Genomic DNA, 23,357 nt, shown 5'->3' on the forward strand with positions numbered 1-23,357 from the left:
CTGGCCTCTCAGGGCCCACACGCATTCCCCACCACGTTCCCTCAGCACAGCCAGGCAGGCACCAGGGAGGCAAGGGAGATAGATGGGGGCTCCTCTAAAGAGTATTTAGCCAACTTGCTGCTGAAGACACACTGGAGGTAAATATAGACAAGCTTACTTAGGTGAGAATAATGACTGAATTTAGAAAACTGCAAACAGTTGGCTGTATATTCAAAAAGAAAAAAAATGCTAAATTGCAGGAGTTTTGGAAGCATTTATCTACTGTCACAAGGTACCAGTACATCTTTTAAATTACATCTGTGCACAGTTCAAACAGTCTTAAGTATCAAATTTTCAGAGTGAAACCTTACTACATGAAGCCAACTATTTCTGTAGTATTTTTAATCCAACCCAATGGATTTTATGTTCCTTACCTGTAGAACTACTTACCTCATCATGCATCAAAAACAGTAAGAACAAGAGTTGTCCTAACAGATCAACTTCTGATAAGAAAGTTAAGACAGTGCACAGTAAATAAACTGTATTTTAATGTGTTACAAAAGTAGCCAACAGCCAGACCAGCTCCCCGACACGGCTGCCACCTCTCACTCTGACAAAGGTTTCCTTCCTGCTGAGGTGGAACAGCTTTCCCTGCTCCCGTCTGGGTCTGCTTTGTAACACAAATCCCATTTACATTCGTGGTTCAGGTTTGCACATACAGGCAGTCTGCATAAAGCCCAGTATCCTTCCAAAGCCTTTAGGGCTGGTCAGTCACACCTGGAAGAGATTTATCTGCATTGTCATGTGGATCATGTCACCAAAATGAGATACAAAAGTCAGTTCCAGACAGTTGCTTTAGTAACAACCAAAAGACATGAAGACAAGAAACTGAGCAAGAGCATCAATGTGTCAAACTTTGAGCTAAAGCAAAAAGCAGAAGTTGGCTGTGGTTTTTTTTTCATTTGCCAGGTAATCTTTTAATGACAAATATAAAAAGACTGAAAACATCTCACTCTGACTGCCTTTTTTTTTTAGACAAATGGTCTGCTTTTATAATTACAATAGTGTGTAATACAGTACTTCCTTTGTACTGCAAACCAACAAATACGAGGATGCAATCAATTTTCTAAGCATCTCTAAATTTGAAATGTGAATTGCTTTTTTTTTTCCAAATTCGGAAAGTTCTTAATAATTGTTTCATTTTTGTTAGAAGATAACTCAAAGTACAACAACATCTAGACCTGTTTTTAAAGGAGCTGTCTTTCCTGACACATCTTTGAACATAAGCACTCCTTTCGAGTTCAGTACATTCACAAATAGCTCAATTAAGAACAGTATCACCAATGAATTGACTACTGGAAAGAGACAAAATTTACCAAACATACAGAAATATAAGTTTTACCATAGCAATTATGCATATCAAAAGATGACACCTGTAATTAATCTTAAAAAGATACAAAAAAGAGAAAAACCTGAATTACAGAAAAGAAAGTCATATTTATTTAATGAAAAACTAGAAGTTAATAAAAATTAGCAAATACACAAAAAATATACACAAACAGCAGCAATACTATGTAGTGACTTACAAAGGGGGGGTGGGGAGGAGGAGGGGAAGCAGCGGCCAGGACCAGACCGCTCAACATGGCTTGTCAGTCAAAGGGGGAGGAAAAAACACAAACAAAAACACGAAACAGTATCCTTTTCAACAGTACAATCAATCTACAAACAAGTTTTAGAATTATTTTACAACATTTCCTGTAGAATCAATTCTTAATACAAAAGATGCCCATTTTGGGTGTATATATATTTTCAGTGGTTTACTGTTGACTTATTTTAAATATATTAGTTACTACATGCAACTGCTTCCTGTAATTTAACAGCCTTTCCTTTTATTTACCTTCATTTATGTCTACCCTCCATCTACCAAATAATTTGTCTGACAGTCAAAGATGGTTACCCTATTTCTGCTAAATTAAATGCAACGGTTTTAAACACTGGCCTGAAGAGGTTCGATTGCCATTTCAACACATGGATATAGTTACGTTGATGCCTAAATTGCCATTTTCTGCAAAGAGCTGTGCAATGCTGGTGTCAAAGACTAGACAGTCACTATTCATAATGGCTGTTGCAATGCCCTCATGAATGGATCGAGGAGTTGCTTCCCAAGTCAATCGCCGCCTATGCCCGTTTAGCTCGAGTCGATAAGCAAAGTTTTCCGCTTGCTTGCGCGTTCCTATCAGCTGTACAATTGCAAAGAACTGCTGGTGACCATCATACTTTTCCTGTTTCTCCAACACTAGCATGAAATGAAAGCCAAAACAAGACTGCATCATAACCCAGTCAACAGCACCAGGAAGATTAATGTCCGTGGCCAGGAACACTATATCTTCTCCCTGCAGCGTCGTAATTGACTTGTGCTGATGCATCAGGTGCGGCATGACAGCATCCAGAGAGCCTTGCCATTTACACGAAGCACCGGGACAGGGACAGGAGTAAGGCCTAAACTCACACAGCTCCTCGTGGTCTGCTTTCTCTGTGTGTGGCAAAGTTATCTCGCAGCCGGAAGAGGCGTATTTACACGGGAATAGTACGGAATTGGCAACTTTCTCCATGGCCAGGTTCCGGATGGAGCCCAGCGGGCCGCGGCAGGTGGGGCAGCACGTGAGCTTGGGCCGACAGTTGCTACAGACCAGGTGGCCACTCTGACACTGCAGGATGGGTGGCAGCACATAGTCAAAGCACACGGGACACTCAAAGAGACTGGCCAAGTCATTGTTGGAGGCGGTGGTGCCCGTCAGCGCGGGCACCCTCTGCGATGGCGTGCACTTGGAGGTACCTGTGGGTAGGGCTGTAGCGGTCTGACGGCTCATTTCTGCAACAGAGCACACAACACACAGTTCAGATCTCACCACACTTCACTGCCATGCACACAGCGTTTCCTGACTCACAAAGCTTCAAGAGACAGTAAGACAGCAATGAAAGCAACCCCCTCGCAGGTACTACAAACTGCACTTGGTATGTGTAGATCAGCTGTGCACATACGGCACAGACACTCGCGTGACATCTAAACAACAAGTGAAGAAGTTCTGCTCATTGCTCTAAAGTGGCATTTACCTACTGGAAGCTGCAAGGGAGGGGAGTAAAAACATGCTAAAAATAAAATGCTTGTTATTGTTGGTTTGTTTTTTTAATATTGCATTTATGAAATGCTTCACCCAGATCACTTGTACGTATCAACTCTGTGTATGGAACAATTCTAAGCTGTTGTGTATGAGAAATGAGGCATTTTTAATGGAAAAAACCCATCTTCTGGATGTGACCTTCTTACATGGATGTAACCATGCTTACAGTGTAATTTATTTTTAAAAAGTTGAAAAACACAGCTCAGACAACTACTACCCTACTTTTTTCCCCAGGATAGGACAGTGACTCTTCATTTTCATTACTTTGCTACAGAGGCCCACAGCTTGTAAAGCACAGCCACTGCTTCAGCTTCCTTTACTAAACCATTCGGGAGGATACCAGAAAAAAAAAACCCAAAGCAATTACTTTATCTAATTTCCCAAATAAGATTAAAAATTCAAACTTGCTAAATTTGAGAATTCATTGTACCATGTAAATACTCAGACATTTTCAGTCCCTCTTGATGAAGTTCTATGTTCAGTGGAGCTCCTACTGAACTTCTGCCCTCTCCAATGTCCCCAGACAAAGGTGACAGCTGTCTGACCAAACAGCCTGCTCAAGCATTCCACAGATGTGGAACAAGTACCAATCACATTTCTTAACATGTTACGTTTTCCTGCACTCCAAACTCTCCTCCTAATTGTGGAAAAGAAATTACTAGCACTATCTGAAAAAATAAACACAGTTTTGAAAAAACAAACCATACCTTTGTAGGTAAAGGGCAGTTAAATAAAATGCTATCCAAAATTGGCTTCTGTTACACAGTACAATTCTCAGCCACCCTAAGTGCCTCTCTGTGAGTACAACCAGCTCTGGATCTGTCACGTACGTATAAAGCTCTCAAAATAAACCTCATCTTTAATCTCCTTGCTATTTGACATGGGAATATTAGGCAATAGGCAAGCTTCCCATATTTAGCATCATTTCACCCACAAACTTACTCATACTTGGACCAGACAGCTCAGAGCAGCATACTGTGCATGCTTTTGCAAGACATGCACTGTTCAGGGCACAAAGCAGAAGAACTAAGAGATTCCTCCTTGCAAAATGACTTAGTCCTTGACATTTAAAAAGTAACAAGAGACAGACAAGTCCAAATTCCTCTACAGAAGTACCTCTCCCCAGAGCTGGAGAAGTATGAGTGTCTAAGATACAATTCTCAGACACTGATTTTATGAGTCTCACAAGTCCCACTGACAGCATCTTCCTAACCCACCAAACTCTTCCTCCATCTCAGTCTTGGTGGTCTAGAAATACTTAGGAAAAACACCCATGCAGCAGTTTTCAGTGCTGGGCCATAGCTGATCCTGTAGAGACATGACAAGGATGTTTGTGTCTTTGGGCTGTGTCTTCCCACCATGAGGCATTCCAGCTTAGATGAGAAGTTTAGGATGTCTGTGACAAATCCAGCATGTGTCCTGGGGCAGTGATGCTGCAGCAGCCGGGGGACTGGAGCAGCAAGGCCCCTGCCAGCTGCCCTGCTCTGTGTCCCAGCAGCTGCAGGTGGGGGCACCCTGCAGTTCTGTGCTCCAGAACAAGCCATGGACACGGGACAACCAGTGCTGATCACACTGATCGCTCGGGAAGAGCTCAGAAATAACAAGCATATTCAGATGCAAAATTCTAGGAGAAGCTTCCCTTCAAATACTGCAAACACACACATTTCAGAAAAGCTGTGTGCGCTTCCTCTTGCCTGACCCTGCACATCCTGATGCGGGGATCCTCCATAACCTGCAGATAACGCTGGTGAAAGCCACTGTGTCAGACCAGTTCCCTGGGCAGCCTGACAAGCTGGGTGAGCTCTACTGCCTTTAATTACACCTCGCTGAGCCCATGCAACAGTTAAATGAAGCAACCTAAAACTTTGTGAAAGACCTTGTGCACAGATGCACTTCCCACCTGAGCTTTCTAAGGTACAGAGGCACTGGAGAACAGAACTGTGTCAGCAGTGCTCCTGTGTGAGCAGCCTTCACACACACCTTCCACAGCACTCACAGGAGCGGCACTGGAAGCGAGGAGCAATCTCTGAACCAGACCACTGGGATTAGCATGCAGGAAAGACACTGCATAATGCTATAAACTGTAATTTACCAAGCCTAAACCTGCCCAAAGCCTACATTTTCATCACTCTTGTTAACACACAAGATGAATAATACATCTTTTATGGCTATCTCAAAAGTTACAAGTTAATCACAAGCAGAAGTTTTAACAGTGGAATACATTTAACGCACCAAACTATGAAAACAATACAATTACAAACCCAGGAAAAACAACTACAGAACTGGAGATAAAGTTTAAATATATTTTTAGTTACAAACCCCTTAGTACAGGTAAAAACACTTATATGCAATATTTGCTATTTCATTATCTTTATTTGCACACGTTAGGAACAAGCTTCTAAGCAACAGGGACAAACTAAGGAACACTAAGGTGTCATTTTCAAGAGTATTAGGTCCTTTAACTCCAGTTATCAAAAGGGACTACACGTATTCAAAAAGATTTACACAACAGTAAGAGTGAAAAGGGAAAAACGCATCTGAAGATCTCCTAGCTCTAAATCAAGGAAAGCTGCTCCTGGTAACATCTAGAAAGCACCGACCTGTTGCTAAAAGCATTCTCAACACTGTTCTGGGAAAGGTGACATGCACAGGCTACCGAGACCTCCCGCGGGACATAACTCCACATCTCCTACAAGCCCAGCGTTAAATACTGCGCACAAGGCAATGCAAACGGCGCTACCTTTCCCCTTGCAGGCTTTACTCCCCGGCAAGCACGCAGACCAGACGCCCTTCCAGGAGTACGGCCCGCTGGAGGCGGATCTGCCCGTCATGGGGCGCGGAGGAGCTCATGGCGCGTCCGCGCAGCACAGGCGGGCTGGGGCCGCGGGCCGGGCGGTGACGGCGCCCGCAGCCCCCGCGGCAGCCGGGGGGCCCCGCGCGGCGCCCGGATGTCACCGCCCCGGGCGGGGCCCAGCGCCCCCATGCGCCGCCGCGCTCCGGCCCCGCGCCCCAAAATGGTTCCCCGAGCTTCCCCCGGCACTGCCGGCCGGGACGGCCCCGCCCCGCCCGCCACCGCCTCCGGGGAGGACGCGGCCCGGCCCCGCCCGCTGAACCGGCAGCCGGCCCCGCCCCGCCGTGGCACCGAGATCCGGCCCGGCCCAGCCGCCCCACGCACCCCGCATGCCCGCGGCCCGGCCCAGCCTCACACGTGCGCACGGAGAAAGCCCGCCGCCTCCCCCGAAATAACTGCTAGGAAAAGCTACAGCTTCCATTCAAAACTCTGCTAAGACATGAAAATCACTTCCTACTATTTCAAGGACATTCCTGAGATGAGCATCTTTCACTATGGATCTGTAAAGTCCTGTTCAACAGGAATTTTCTCCACCTGTATAAATATTACTCAATTAAGCAAAAGCATAATCTCAAGGAAAAGATGACCAATAGAACTAAAACAATGTGGTGTATTTGATTATCAGCTTGGACTATTAAAAAAACTAGAGCAGGTACAAGGATAAAGCCGTTGGAAGCCAAGTCAACACACTTGTGATACACACACTTTGCTCAGAAAAGCTTAGACATTATGGAACGCTGATGTAAGGATGGTAAGGTCACAGAAGTAACAAATTTCAGTGGAGGCAACAGAACAAAAACACAGAGATAAACTGTTGTGGTCACATAAAAAGTAAGGCCACTAAATCTGAGTAAAGATAATTATCTTTTAAAATGCTTTCCTACTATTTGAAATCCAAGTCCTTTTCCAGAAGACTTTTATCAGCACTGCAAATAATGCCAATTGATACAAGGCTTCCTTCAGTCTCACCCGCAAACCTGCAATATACAGCATCCCACTGGGTAAGAGTCAAGAGAGTTTACAAGCAGAACAGAAAAGCTGAAGTAAAACTGCACAGAAACAGCTTCTGAGGAACTAAGAGCATGTGGCCAGGAGCCACCCCTCGTGTGGCAGCGTCCCCAGAGCACAGCCACCGGCTGCACAGTGCCTGGGGACAAAGCCATTGGGACCCGGACACAGAACCAAAATCCCGGGGGAATGGGAAGCGCAACCAAACCACTGGTTAAAAAGCTCTGCTGAGACATAGGTGCACAGAAAGTAGTTTGAAAAAGCTGAAAAAGATCGTGTGCCTCATGTGCCAGGGAGTTATCAATGATAAACAGGACCAGACTGATACTCTTCCACCTTCTCACCTTATCAAGGTGCTAGCTCCAGACACATTTTAAAAATCACATCTGTGCTTCACTGGAATGCAGGGCACCTCTGACAAATTCAACTTAGCATCATCCACTTCTCTCACATCAAATAGCACATCTTCTCTCATATCCTCACCCACATCACTTAGATTAGACTTGAGTTTAGCATTTTGGCTAGCTTTTGAAAGCGTAACTGAATATTAGTTTGGGGAAAAAAACACACACCAAAGTTCTGTGTAGTCATCTTAATGGCTGGAAGGGAAAAAGTCTCATATAAGAGTAATAAAAGGACAGAAAAAATTAATTACAATTGTCTGTATGTGATGCAACAACATAATTTTTTCTACAACATTTCAAAACTAACTCCATTCAGGAACTCCCATTCAAAGTGCACCCTTAATGCATTACAGCCACCAACAAAGTGATAGAAAATCTTTCATCTTTTTTAACAGTACATTCATATTTGAGAATAAGACTTTTTTACACACAATACTGCTAGAGAGCACTGGATATGAGAATAGGATGAAGTTGTGAAAAACACAAGTTACTTTTTTCAAGACATAACACAAGCCAAAGAATGTCAAAACCCAAAAGCTAAATGAAAGGTTGAAAATAATCATTAAACATAAAACATATCACAGAAAACATTGGCAATATTTTTGAAGAAACTAGTATTTTTAAATTTATTTAATTTCAAAGACATTTTAGGGCCCAGGGCTTTGCCTTTTGCAATGTATCAGTTTCTCTTTCCCAGCTCTTGGGAGATGTTGGATCCCAAGGGCCTGGGATGGTCAGGATCAAATGCAGGCTGGACAGACGTGCACCCCTGCTCAGACCCAGCCTCTGGACCTGCTGCCCTACTTCAGAATTTTTAGAAGACAGTTCATGACATAAATTATTAATCAACTATATAATACAATTTATTCTCTATACATTCTGGTTTTGACTAATGAATTAGGATTTTTTTCAACCCTTGCAGACACTCTCCTCTTTGGTGCCCTTAACTATGCTATTTGTTATTTCAGACACCTCAGGGCTTCTCTTTTCCTGCATAACAAGCAAAAGCTAGATCAATCTAATGTAACTGACAATTATAAAATGAGACCAAAATAAACAAAATTGAGTCAAGACTTGATGATTTCCTTTGCCAAAATATCATCTGTCCAGTTTATCTCTCTTTCATACACAATTAGACCATTTCCCTCTACCTTGCAGTGACCCAGTCTGCCTGAAACTGCAGGCAGCTTTTTCCTTGCACCTCAAGACATTCCCTACCAACCCCATTTTCCAACCACCAGGAAGGGAAATCCCAACAGATTTATAGAACCATGGAATTGTCTTTGTGGCCAGCACTGCAGTGAGTCCCCAGTCCCTGACACCCCCGTTTCTGGAGTGTCCCACACGCGTTCCCTCACGATCCCCAGTGGAGCCATGGCAGTGCCTGTCCTGCCCCTCTCCGAGCTCAGCACACCCCACTGGCAGATGCAGACACAAACACAGCCATGGAAACACCAACAGCATTGTGACACCCTCCAAATCTGGGACCTATTTCTAACTCAGTGCAAACACCTGACTTAGGTCAGTGCTGTTTGACTTCTGCCTCACTGCTGTTGCTCACCATTTCTCCTGTGAAGACATGCTGCAATATTCAGCATCAGCCCAGGAGAGGTTTTTCCCTAGCTCTTAAACATTTTCTTTCCAACAACTTTATAAGGTAAAATTAGGAAGGAACTGTATGCTGTAGAAGACATAGAATGACCACATCAAAATCACAGTAACTAACTACTATGACTGAAGTGTTCAATTTTAAATGCAACAAAGAACTTCAATTCCAACAAGTGAATAACCTTCTCCATTCAAACAGAGCTTCAACATCCACCTTTGCACAGAACACTGGAGCCCACGCTGCTATGGTACCTCAATCTTGTGAGGGAAGGAAAGCTGAGGAACAACACTCTGCCAAAAAACCTGATGAATCCCCAAATTTCATTCTAAAACTATATACAGCTAAACAAAAATACAGGGAAAAACCACTCTTTAAATACAAATCAAAACCAAACCCCTGCATTAAAAAGATCATGGACCACTTCCATATTGGACTTGACCATATTTTTTCTTTTTAAAAACAGGCAAATAACTTGTCTTGCTGTGACACTGCCAAATCCCACCGAGCAGAGAGGTATGAAGCCGGTGATAGAGAAACACTGCTCCAGGCTGTGTCCTGCACTGCACCTGGTGGTGCTGTCTGACAAGAGCCCTCTCTTCCCTGCTTCCCCAGCTCTGTATCCCCAGTGCAGCCAGTGGCCAGAGCTCTCCTTGTCACAGGACAGCCAGAGCTGCTCCCAGGGACCCCATAGCTCCATAACCATGGGATGGACCCAACCTGGCACCTGTGCCCCCGGAGCCCTCTCAGAAACCCAACAGGGCGTGTCTGCCTGCAGCCTGCTGTCTCAAAATAAGGATGGCAGAAACCAGAGAATCTAAGAAACTAAAGAAAACTTCATATGAAAAATACAGATAACTCTATGCAAACTAAGTAACAGGGAAAAGATTTTTATTTTATTTTTAGTAGTATCTAGTTTCTGTTCACTGTGCACAGAACACACTGAATTGAGCTGTGTCAGAATCATCCTTCAACAGTTCAGCCCAGTACTATCTATAAACACAGGGAGACAGCTACTTTTTTAAAAGTTCTGGACATACAATGCTGCAATAGAAAGTAAGGCAGGCACACAGAAGGATCAGCTACAGAGTGAACTAGTAAGAGCAACAGAAAAGAGGAAAGCCAGGTATTTTTCATGCTCTGACACATACTGCCATTCAGAAGTCTCTAAACAGGAAGCACTCAATTGTTCTACAAGGCATCATAGATGGGCTCTGTATACAATTACACTCTGTTAGAATTTTTTTAAAAAGGAAAGAAAAAAAAAATAACCAACCCCCTCTATAAACAGTAACAGCAAATCCTACCATGTGTGACAATTTGGGGGCTGTGTTTCTTCCCTCAGTCTGATTTTGCAAACCCTGCACTCCTCAGTGCATGCTGTAATTGCCATGCAATATTGCATCACCATTGCTGTGTCTGTGGCACACACAGGGAGGAGGGTGTGGCATGGGAGCTCTCACCTGAATTCAGTAAGGCTCAGCTAAAAGAAGTACCTGGACTCTGATGTGCCTTCACTTACCAAGGCCTTCTGTGATAACTATTCCAACTCAAATTCAAGACCTATTTTATGCTCAATATTTTTCCTGCATAACTCAACAGTAGTAGGGAGCAGACCATCAAAATAACTAGACCTAATCAAAGAGAGCTACAAATAAAGGCTGCCCTACAGGAGACTGACCCATGACACAGAAAGCCCCTCTGTAGGAAGCCAGGACAGGATGACATACATTGACTGCTTTTATAAAGATGCCTCCATCTTGTTCATTCCTTAGGTTTGTACATACTTCCACTTTAAATAATCACTTCTTCTTGGGATCCTTCACTTGTTCTGTATTCCTGTATGCAGCCCTGGTGACAGTGGAGCCTGTGTAAAGTATGGCAATCTAAACCCAGGAGGGCAAATGTGTAGGGGAGGGCTTGGAGAATGAAGATACTGCAGAGTACAGAGCATGGCGCCACAAGGTGTGTCAGCTATGGATCCTACACAAATACATCCAGCACCACAGAACACACTCTAGTGGACTGGAAGCCTAACTTTTAACACCTCAGAAATTACTCATTTTTCAGAATCTCTGGTACTAAACTACAGAATCCCTAGTCTGAGTGACACTTTTTACAAATCTGTTTTTTTAAAATAATCTTCAAAAGTAAGAACTATTAGAAGAATGTCTGATAAAGATAATGCATTCATTTTATCAGAGACACACACCACAAGGAGAATAAAACACACAACTTTTAAAAGTAAAGGAACAAGTCTGTATTTTTAAAACAGACTTTTCCAAATTTTGGAACTAAAATTTTCCCACTATGCATATTAATTCAAAATGAAAGCTGTGGCAATGTAAGGTGGGCCACAGGTTTTTGTACTTTGTTGATGCACCACAGGTAGAAAACAGAAAGGACTGAGCTTAGACTATGTAAGACTTTAGTAAAGGTAGTACAAAACTACAGTGGGACTTTTGCATTTCTGATGGTTCCACACTTTTCAGTACCTCATTTCTTTAACCTCCCATTTTCTGCCTGCCTTGTGTTTCTGGAACCTATTCTTTGAAGCCCATGTGCCTCCATTAGAACCAATTCTGTTTTATTGCAGTGACTTAGCTTTTCCCCACTCATCAATTCTGAATCAACTTTTCCTATAATATTATTGCATGAAAATTCAATTGCCGCAGTAATTAATATTTTTAAAATCATTATTAAAATGTTAATCAAATTCTCACACTCGGCTACTGACAGCTCTGCAGCCAAGGCTGGTTACACTGCTGCAGAGAGCAACAGCTCTACAGCTTCTCTCTCATCAAACCCTCAGCTCTGAAATGCAGCTTTAACTCCGAATAAGAGCAGTCCCAGGAAATGTCCAACCTGAGCACGGAGCAGAGCTGGGTGCAGCAGCTGATGGCACAGCCCACCATGGTGCATGAAAACATTGAGCATTCCTTGAAACCTTTAAACAAAAACCACCCAAACCCACGATTAGTGGTGCAGAGCACAAGTCTGTGGCAAGGCAGACCTGGGGCTAGTTCCTGTTTTGTCACGAGTTTCTGAGTCACCACAACAAGTACTTCCCTGCCTTTTACAGGTTTTAAACTACCACAAGTAGCTGTGAGTCTGACACATTAATGCAAAAAGGAATGAAATTACTTGATAAGGATACCAAGTTAACCCTGTTAGACCCTATTCAAATTTACTTCAGTAATAACTGAATACCATTACACACTAAAAGACACTGTTAAATTATTTAACATCTCAGTTTTTGTAGTCCACCATCATCAGACTTCAATCACAGTTTACTTTCAAACTCCTGCTCACATATGGATAACTGCTCTCTACTCATTCCAGTATTTTGTACATCAAAGACACAAATGATGAAAACATTGGCAACACCCTTCTCACCACCTCTATTGTATCTAATCTGAAGGCCCCCCTGATTTAATGAAAAGTTAAGTAACCTTTCTTTGGAGGGATCCTTGAATTATCAAAAAAAATTCCCTCAGTGTCTTTTGTGAAGCTCCAAGTACCCAGATTGTCAAGCAAGTTATTTAAATTCAGAAGAAAAAAAAGCTCTTGGGCAAGAGAATTATATGTTCTTTTATTGCCATTAAATTCTGATCAGGTACATCTCAAATGTCAAGTAAAATGTACACACTATCTCACTTATTTGTATTGCTTGGGAATTGCTTCATAGCATACAAAATTAAAATTCTGTCATAATCACTCTGAAGTCAGGCCTGAGTCTGCACCAGAAGTTAAACACAAGATATTATAAATGGTTTGGAAATGACAGGAGTAGACATATTTTTCTGCTACTTCATGTTCTCTTTATCTGCACTTTCTAAATTCAAGACCTATCACTGTCTTTCTCTGCAAAAAACTGTCCTCTCTTCTGTTATGTATTCAAAACCAAAACTTGAGTCTGTTGCAGTGCTGAATCTCTAACATCAACTCTTAGCCAAGAATCACTGTCTAAAGCAGAATAGAAAATTCTGTCTAAAACCAGAACAGGCTGGAAGATCAAGCATTCAAAAAAATGAGAAATAAAAAAATTAAAGTTTCATAGACAACCTTACATCTACTTCCCCATATGCACATTATAGAACAGCTTTCAATGAAATCCTCTTTTTCCCTACACTCAACTCCATAACTACATGAGCACCTTTGCATGCATGGGAGAACTATGACTGTACAAGGAACAACAACTTTTGTTTAAGCAGAACACATTACTTTCAAACAAAACTGTTTAGGTCAGCAGCTGTTTTCAATACGAGCAAAAGTGCTCTTAAAATTACTGTTTTACAGGTGCTGCTTTGGAAGAATGTCCATCTTAGCTTCTATTATAGAATGCGTATTTTTTTATCTGTAAAATTTCCTTTCTAAATAATTTGACTTGACCCAGCACAAAGCCACACTAAAATTTCATAGTACACCATCAACATCTGCCAGCCAAATGATTCCCTAGTCACACCTGTGCAACCAGTCTCCAAATTACATCCTTAGGGCACTTGTGCAATCACACAGATATCGACCATGGAGAGATGAACCCTATACAAATTAACTCCCAACTGTGCTGATGCCTTCATGCACAAAAAGGGGGAAAGTTCCTGTGAATGAAAGCAGTTTTATGACTCTAAAGACTTCTATATAAATACACGTGCATATATATTTCAAAATAAACAGTCATTCAGAAACCAAAATGTTCGTTGAGCAGAGCATTTTTACAACATTTACAAGAAGACAATTGCACATGCACCTTGTGAGACAGAAAGGAGCAAGACTTAAGGCTCAAATATAGGCAAAAGTGATCAGCTTTAAACTGAGAAGGCTCAAATATAGGCAAAAGTGATCAGCTTTAAACTGAGAAGTTTCTCTTTTACACCTTAAACTGGGGTCATACAGGTATCACAAAAAAATGCAAATCAAAGCATGTTTACCACATGATTTTCAAAACAACATTAGGTAATTTAAGAAGATTAAAATATAAAAACTGTAGCAGACCCCTGTTGGTAAAAAAAAAAGACAGAAGGTAATGAGGTTTCAAAAAAAAAATCAAGAGTCCATTTTTACAGAAAGGAGTTACAGTCACTACCTTTCAAAGTAGCAACATGCCATATTTTAAAGGTTCTTAAATATTTTAATAGCACTTCTAAGAAAACTGCTCAGTTACAACATTTCTTAAGAGCTTTCACACAGCACTACAAGAAAATGGTTTATCTATAGCATGAAGAATGACCCACCAGATGCAGGCTCCATGACACCAGGCACACACACAGGGGATGCTGGAGTGTAATTCCACCATTTCCACAACAAACAAAAGCAGGCTGCCACCAAACAGAGTGGTTGTGCTGCCTGCTTTTTACCCTCTGGTTTTCTTTCTCTTTAAGGTAATGTGTTGAACAAGACCAGTCTTGCACAAGCACCTGAGCAGTCCCCTGGCAGCCCAGGAAGCACCAAAGCATGAGGCAATGGAGGCCCAGCCATCCTTTCCCAGCTCTGAGCCGTGACAGCGCAGCCGCGGTGACACAGGGTGGCACCTCCTGCAGGGACAAACTCAGGTCCCACGGTGCCAGCTGCCCTGGGAAGGGCACTGGGAACATCACCCTCTCCTCACAGGTTCACTTTTCAGCTGAACTTGGCACTGAAACTGCTCCATTTCACACTGCCATGGGAGCAGCCACACTGCAAGGTACCGCTGGCAGCCCAGCAGAACAGAACTGTCCCAGGCTGTGCCACAGCCTGTGGGTGCTACACCTGCCATGATTTCTCCTCCTAACAACAACTAACCACAGTTTTTAGGACTAACAGACTTTTGAAAAAAATCATAGGGAAAAAAAAATCTTTTAAACCCCACTTCAAACTAATACCTGCATCACACTTCAGCATAAAGCAACTTGTACCAAGATTTACAAAACTGATGCCTTGTATTGCAGTTGTCATCCCCTTGTAAAATATATAAGACATGTAACTTTCCCTCATGAAAGATCTGTAACACAGAGCAAACAACAAAGATAAGCCTTTTAACACATGCACATTTCTAAGCTAGACACCAATTCTAGAAATTTTTATGCAATTTATTTTCAAGCTTTCCTTCTTGCAGTTTAACACCAAATTGCTTTAAAATACCCCTACTCCAGTTAAAACCTTCACACAATCCATACATTAGCAAAATTTTAAGAATAATTTTCCTTCAACATACTTCATCTGAACGTGTATTTGAAAGTAACTCTTACAAGCAGTGGCATTCTAACGCTCCTCCTTGACAGCATTAAAAAAAAATCTTGAAAAGTGACTGTTGTCTTTCTTAAAAGACTAAATTACTTTTTCCTCTGTTCAATACTATGTGCAAGAATTTTAGAAAAGAACTTTAGAATATTTAAGGACTTCATGCCACTGTGCTGCTTTTGCTTTGGGGAGAGTTCACTTTCTTTGCAGTGCCTGGGACACGGCTGTTTTGGGTTTGTGCTGGAAGCAGAGCTGATAAATAGAGATGGTTTTGCTATTGCTGAGCAGCTCCTGCACAGTCAAGGCCTTTCCTGCTTCTCACACCAGCCCAGCAGTGGGGAGGCTGAGCACAACACCCTGGGAGGGGACACAGGCAGGACAGGTGAGCCAGCTGAGCAGAGAGATGTTCCACACCATCTGCATCACAGCCAGCAGATAAAGCTGGGGGAAGGAGAGGAAGGGGGGATGTCTGCAGTGATGGCATTTGTCTCCCCAGGTAACCACCAGCATGATGGAGCCCTGCTCTGCTGGGGATGGCTGAACACCTGCCTTGCTCATGGGAAGTGCTGAAGGAATTCCTTGATTTGCTTTGTTTGGGTGTGCAGCTCCTCCTTCACCTACTACACTGTCTTTATCTCAATCCAAGAGGTTTTTTTGCTCTTACTCTTGCAATTCTCTCCTTGATCCCGCAGGTGGGGAAGTGAAGAGAGAGGCAGTGTGGTACTGAGCTGCCAGCTGGGGTTAAACCACCCCAGCCACACAAACCACACTTCAAAGAACTTCTCTTTCACTTTTAAGGGGTGGATGAGTAATTTTTTAAGCAGCCAAGTTATCACTACACTCTCCTTGTTTTTCTTCACGTCCAGCAAGGTCATCTATTGGCACGAGAAGAGATAAAAACGTGTTTCTGGATAAGGCAGACCAAAAAGGGGAAAAGGTCATCAACTGTCTATAGAGCAATTTACTGCTCTTCTTATATCAATTGTCCTGGAATATATCCATGCTAATTTTATACTTATTTTTTCCAGGTGCAAGAGGACGAATACAGATTTTATCATTTAAGTAACATTTTACTTCCTCCCTGAACACACAGACAACCTCACTTTTCATACTCAGCTTCTATAAAGAACAAGTGAAAATCAGAAGTGGACCATTTGGTTAGCTGTAATTATCTAGCACTTTATCTGATTAAAGTATTGTGGAATTAGTAACCAAATCTCTCATTATTCCTATGATAACACAAAGAATCATCATTTTATACAGTCATTCAAACAGGCATGTATGTATAACAGTTGTCCTGGCCATCACAGAAACATGGCATGCAGTTTGATCAGAATTAGAATATCTCTCTCTGTAGTGGTACAGAACTTAAATTCAATTAAATGGGGCATTAATGCTGGCTTCTGTGTTCCCTAACTCCACTGTAAAGTTAACAGCTGAATGTACCCTGGCATGTCAAACACCCCCAGGTCACTGACACAGGAAGATTTTTGCTTAGATGCAATAAAGTGCTAACAGCAAAATCTCAGGTACACCTGAAGTAACACCTCATGATAACAACTCAGCACTTATTCATATCTTCCAATTTCTAGCCCACAATGTGATAATGTACACAGAAAACACACATCAAAATTACATTTTTACCATGCCATTGAACATTTAGGAAAGGAAGAGTATGTACACTTTCAAAAAGAGTAACCTGCTTACAACAAATTTTTCTTACTAATGAAAAATTCTTATTAATGAAAGCATTTTATTAAGGCAACAATTTGTCTCTGTTGTGTATTTTGTCAAAGTAAAAAAAAAAAACAAAAAAACCCACAAAAACCCACAAAAACCTCTTACTATTTTTTTTAAATCACAACTAGTTTTCCCTTTTTAAAATGCTGATTTCCATTCAAAAATCAAAGCAACAGAAAAGAAAAGAAATCTGCATCTACAATGCTCATGACATTTAAGACTGCAAACTCTGGAGCTGAGATCCTGAGCTTCAGGCACCACGTGATGGCTGAGATGAACTCGAGCCTGCCAACATCCCCGCTCCGGTGCTTTCTGCAGCAGGTAGCACCGACAGCTCTGAGCAGGAATTCAGGTGACCACAGGCAGCAGCTGCAAACACAGCACACTCTGCCTGCTGCAGACTGCCTACATGCACCACAACGGCAGAACTGAGTTCTTTATGTGGCAAGAATTTCAAATATCACTCATTTACCTTGACTATTCTGCTTCAGTTTAGCTCCTGAAAATAAGACAAGTATTAAAGCAAAAAAGACACTAAAAATCCATTTGGCAAAACAGTCCAGCTTTTAGAGCTGACAGTTACAAGACTAAAAGCACGACTACAGATGAAAAATAAAGCAAAGTGATTCTAAATTAAAATTAGGAACATCCTATTTCTGATAGCAGCTGCATGCACAGCCCTCCAGAATGGTTCATCTGAAGACCACAGTTCATAAAACTGTCCTATTGGATTTCTCTGAATTTTCTGACCAAAGAGTTGCTTCTCACATGAATATGGGCACATGCTCCCCTTTTCCACATTAGAGGCAGGTGTCTGACATTTGAGCAGGATTTCTTTCTCAATTCACACAAAGCAAAGAGCAGCAACTCTACTCAAACCTAAGTATGAAAAGTACTCTTGTTATTTAAAGTATTCACTTTCCTTAGTTCACACCTACTTAGCTGGAGCTGCTGAATTTCTGAGCTAACTCCTCTACTACAGTCTAACTGGACTATGGCATTAAAACCTTATCAAGAGAAATGGCACAGTAACAGTTCAGCTACTTCAGCTGGACATGCACTCTCAGGTCAAAAACGCCACCATTTCATCAGGTTCAGAATTCTTAGGTGACAACAGATTTCTAAAATTGTATCACTGATGGATAGGTTTTATTCTTGTGCTTTCCTCTATGTTTTTCACTGCTGTGAAGAGGGCAAAGGTTACTTAAGAACATTAGTCTCCATTGAAAAGAACCTAATTTCTAGCACTCGATTTTTACTTCAGGTATACTCCTCAAAGTAATTTCGTGCAACAAACAGTCCAGAGATCCAAGCTTTACCCTAAAAACCTCTGTATTAGTGTACCTGCACTCCAATAACTCAAATCTTCTTGCAGACCAGCTTGATTAAATCAGGGTTGAGAAGAGTCCCTTCCATTTCCCTCCCCCTCTGGAATGCACCGTGCTAGTCTCAGTTTAGAAGGGAGATAAACAGACAACTGAAACTATGTCCCGAGCGTGGAATATCCCGTGTCCTTCACGACCTAGTCCAATTAGCCATGAGCTTCCTAACAGACAGCCATGTGCCACCTTAAACAAATCAAATCATTTTAACTATTTATTTAGACTATGAGTAGGCTGCTCATTAGAAAGACAAGGCAATATTCACCCAGACTGGCTGAAAAGGAGGGCGCAAGGAGAATACTGGAGAAATATTGTATTAATGTAAGCATAAAATAAAAGTGCCACCAGCTCACCACAGGAAAATAAACTTGGTTCTCCTCCTGAAGAAATACGTGAGATGCTTTGCCTTTCCCTACAAACGCTGTTTTCTCCCATCCTTTTAAAACCGTGGAGAAGGGGAAGGCACGAAGGTCCCCGGCCTTTTCATCTTTTAAGGGGAAGCCGTAGGATGGGCAAAAATCTCCCTCCCTCGTTGCCCTCACGGGATTAGGTAAGAGCGAGCAACCCTGTCGGTAATGCCGGCGAGGGGCACCCAGCGGCACATTTACCCCGGCAGCCAGCCCGTTCCTGCGGCGGCCGGGCCCGCCGGGAGCTCGCAGGGGCCAGGCCGCCTCCCCGGGCCGCGCCGAGCCCGCGGCGCTCCCCGAGCACAAAGCGCGGCGGGGCCGAGGCCGAGCCCACAAAGGGGCAGCCCCGGCCCGGGCGGCGCAGGCCCGGCCCGGCCCGCCGACTCCGCCTGCACACAATGGCCCGGCGGAAGGGCTCGGGGCCGCCGCTCCGGCAGGCCCCGCCGCGCCCCGCTCCCCCGAGCCGCGGCCGCCACACAGCACCGCCCGCCCGGGCCGCGCTTAGGCCGCGCAGGGGCCTCGTCCCGAGGCAGCCCCGCGGCCGCGCCGGGGCCTCCCGCGGGCGGCGGCGGGGCCCGGGCGGGGGCTGAGGGCCGCGCGGGGCCGGCCGCTCCCGCTGCCCCTCGCTCTACCCACGCCGCTCACCTGTGGGCGCCGGGCAGGGCGGGACCCGCTGAGGCGGCCTTGGCTCCCCCGATGGCGGCTCCGTGCGGGCCGACTGCGCTGCGCCGCTCCGGCCGAGACGCTCCGTGCGCGGCCCGAGCCCACCGCGCGCTCCCCGCCTCCCTCCCTGCCTCGCTCGCTCGCTCGCTCGCTCCCTGCGCCGCGGGCACGCGCCGGCTGCGCCCGAGCGATCCTGCCGCCGCCGCCTCCGCGCGCGCGCGCACCACGGGCGCGCTCCCGCCGGCGCCCCCCCTCCCGCGCACGCGCGGGCCGCGCTCTGCCCCGCGCCCGGCCGGGAACAAAGGCCGCGCTGCCCTCCGCGCCCCCGGCACCGCCGCCCGCCCCGGCCCGGCACCGCCGCCCCTCACCTGCGCCGCCCCGGGGCCGCTCGGGCCCCCCTCAGCCCCCACGGGCCCCGGGCGCTGCCGCGGCCCCGCGGTCGTGGCGGCCCCGCCGTGCCTGGGCAGCGAGGGTCGGGCACCGCGGGCTCCGCGTCGCCGGGACCACGCGGGGACTGTCACAAGGGCTCGGGATTGTGTGGTAGAAAATGAAAGAGCCCGCAGAGGGGCCTCTCGCAGAGAGGCCGGGAACGTCCGGCACGGGGGCATTCTGGTGCTTTTAATGCACTGCTAAAAACAAACCCCTCCTTCAGTCTCTGTTCAAAGACTGCATAATTCAGGTTAGGTCCCCATGCAGCAGTGCCCTAAATACAAATGTAACTTTCAACACGTAAGGTGGATGAAATAAATGTAGTTACCATTGTGCTTGCATATGCTTTGTTGGATTAGGACCATGCTCATTTACTGAAGCTATTCAGAGGTTTGCCAGAGGAGAGACACTGTTTGTTTTATTTTCAGTAAAATATTTAAAAATATGTATTTGCTGTCTTATTTCCATTTTCTGAATGACTGAAGCATTTTCTTGGCCAGTTTAATTGATTATCCAGATGGTTCTCACTATCATCCTCATTCCTTTTGATGACCAGTAAAGCACTTCTTTTTGTATAACATTCCCGTGTTGAATCTGCCAAGTCTGCTCCTATTCAGATAATTTTGTGATTAATTTTAAGGCAGATTCTCAGAAATACATCACTGTAGCGATGCAGTGCAGTACGTACCAGATGCACTCTTTAAGAATCCTCACAAGTATAGATAATATCAATTTTTTATTGTCAAAGGATGGCCAACTACAAGAGTTTAACTTCTTTGCACATAATTTCTCCCTGCACACCTTGTAGCTATGCAGTGGTTATTAAGCCTTTTGCTTTAAGTATTCATGAGGGGTGATACACATGGCAATGACTGCCAACTCATAGTTGGGCTGACTTATTGAATACTTAAAGAGATATGATGAAGTAAAATATTATTTTTGTCCTGAATAGAAAGGATACAATCCTGAAGCAACATATTTTCAATATCAAAGTTTTTTTCCCCACCTTCAATTTCAGTACAGAGTAGGGCTAATCATTTGATGTATTTTTAAACATATGGAGGTCTATTCACCAGTGGAAGCTTCTAAAAAAGGTACCATCCTACAGAGAGCAAGGTAAAAAGCAGCTATTATAGTAGCAATTGGTATTTTTAGAGATGACAACCACAATGCTTATCAGTTCCGGTAATCTGTGTGGTTTGTACAAAGTATCTCTGTGGTTAACACTCCGATCCTGGAAACACACACTTTTGCTAAAAAAAGACAAGTCCTGTACCAGATCGATGCGTTGCTGGTTGGTCACTATGAAACAATAGCATCCAAACAAACACTTGCTTTTCCCTGAGCGAAACTCGTTTCTTGAGCAGTGAAAGTAATTAACCCCGTTTCTAATGGGATTTTCTTCTCTTTTCTTGCCCAATTCATTCCCATGTTCCTGCAGTGCTACCAGCTTGCCCCCCTGCCCTAACCCAGGTGGCACCGGGGCTCAGGTGCCTGTGGCTGCAGGTGCCTCAGAGGGACAGCCAAGGCAGCTGCTGTGTCCCAGCACTGCTCCCTCACCCAGCCCTCACTGCCAGCCCTTCCAGCACACCAGAGGCAGCAGCAGCACCACCACTTAGCTCAGCTTTCCCTCCACATTTAGCGAGGAAGCTACAGGAACTTCAGAGTGTTTGGGACTCATTCCTCCCTGGAACTGGGCCGTCGTTGCCCACAGGGTCAGAGTGAGTAGTGAGGGAAGGCTGGAACAGACCCCATGGCGAGGTGGCACAGCCTTCATCACTGTAGGAAATGAGGGCTCAAAGATGCATCATCCACTCCGTGCTGCTGCTGCCAGGTAGGATCAGCCATGCCTTTGTTGTTCCTACCAGGTGTTTGTTTAAGCAGCTCATAAAAGTCCTCCCACAGCAGAAATGTTTAAACCTCTTCTGATGTTTGCCTGTCCTTACCATTACTTGGTTCTCCCTGTGATATATAATCTAAATCTCCCATTATAATTTCAGCTCATTCTTGAAACACTTCAGTGAACACTGAAGCTTTTTTTTCACTTTCCTGTTTTTGAATACTTTCCTCTCCAGTACATTACATCAATTCCTTTCCATCTGTAGATGACCACTGCAAGGCCTCTGATCATTCTTGGTTTTGCTCTCTGCATACTCTGTAGCTGCTTCCTTCATTATTTTTGACCATAGTTCTGGCAACTGGACACTCCATCTGAAGCCCTTCTAAATGCTGAGTAATAAAGGCTGACTCTATGGGGAAGCCATTAAATTAGCAGTTAATATAATAATTTCTGTTAGTACAATAATTTCAAACTGAAGTCAGTAGTTTTAACATCAAATTTTACTAATTTATTGACATTACTTTTGTGTGCATTATTTACTAGAAATGTAGCTGCTGTCAGTGTGGAAGTGTATAATACCACTGTCCTTGAAGTTCTAGGGGTATGCTGTCCCATAGTTGAATGGCCTTACTGTGTCTTCTTATTTGACAATAATGTCTGTAATTCTTAATTTCATTTTATATAATAAAATACACTTTCTCTCCTTTAAACTTTGGATAGTGTCCTCATTCTGAAAAGCCCTGTTACTTCACATCCATTGAGTAAAAGGGATAAACTTGTTCACACTGCTAATATGAGTTACTGTAGCATTTTACTAAGTTCACAAATTATTATAGGATATATGAATTTTTATGTGAAAAGTCATTGGTGATTACTTTATGTTTCTTTAAAACCCATTTTTGCTTCACAAATGAAGAAAGTAAGAGCAACACATAGCATCTTTCTCTTGAGATGAAACATGATTATCAGAGGATAAACTGGCTACTCAAATGCTTGTCTGGATTTGATTTCTTAGGCAGAAAGACTGTTTCTGATCAGTCAGAGTAACACAGTTCTGGGAGCTAAATGCCTCCACCCTGAACAAAGCACCCAAACATAAACTCATTTCTAAGCCTGTCTGTAACAACACTGAAGCAAGGAAATATACACATGCTTAAGTGATTTTCTACTGACAGCTTATCAAAGTCTCTAAAAGTAATGAATTCATTTTTACCCAGTGTCCTATCCTAAGTATTTTTTTATTATATATCAAATTGAGAATATTGGGCCATTAAGACAACCGAGTACAGAGTGTCCAACAAAACACACTTATTTTTGAGGCTTGCCAAATTGAAGTACCCAAAGGCAACAGTACACTAATTAAAAATTAGTGATTACACATATTACAAAAGGACATCTAAGATCTCTACTGATCTCTTCATTCTGCAGTGGGATGAGTTTGGGAGTGTTAATTTATTTTCTTCACTGCCCTGCCTGCTAAACATCAGTATTCCCAAACACTTTATTTAAGGACCTTCTGGCAGCAAGAAAGTGAAAGAATGGTATGACTACTTAAAGCAGCTAATTAAAAAAGAAACTTATTTTTACAGAGAGACATCAATAGCTGTTTCATATGTGTCCTTGAACTGCACATTTTGCATAGCAATA

General features: G+C 43.6%; 1 protein-coding gene across 3 annotated transcripts; it reads right to left on the bottom strand.

The window, feature by feature from the left end:
* Nucleotides 1–965: 965 nt before the first annotated feature.
* SIAH1 (siah E3 ubiquitin protein ligase 1) lies at nucleotides 966–19,615 on the bottom strand. 3 transcript variants are annotated; one of them, XM_058813405.1, is made up of 2 exons: nucleotides 19,424–19,615; nucleotides 966–2,851 (listed from the first exon to the last, which is right to left on the bottom strand). In XM_058813405.1, the coding sequence occupies exon 2, from the start codon at nucleotides 2,847–2,849 to the stop codon at nucleotides 2,001–2,003; it is 849 nt and encodes a 282-aa protein (XP_058669388.1). In that variant the 5' UTR covers nucleotides 2,850–2,851; nucleotides 19,424–19,615; the 3' UTR covers nucleotides 966–2,000. The 3 variants fall into 3 exon arrangements, with proteins under 3 accessions (XP_058669388.1, XP_058669386.1, XP_058669387.1); XM_058813403.1 differs by lacking the exon at nucleotides 19,424–19,615 and adding an exon at nucleotides 5,902–6,090; XM_058813404.1 differs by lacking the exon at nucleotides 19,424–19,615 and adding an exon at nucleotides 5,762–5,899.
* Between the last annotated feature and the right edge of the window lie 3,742 nt (nucleotides 19,616–23,357).

Source organism: Ammospiza caudacuta, chromosome 13 (assembly GCF_027887145.1).
Source record: "Ammospiza caudacuta isolate bAmmCau1 chromosome 13, bAmmCau1.pri, whole genome shotgun sequence".
NCBI lineage: Eukaryota > Metazoa > Chordata > Aves > Passeriformes > Passerellidae > Ammospiza > Ammospiza caudacuta.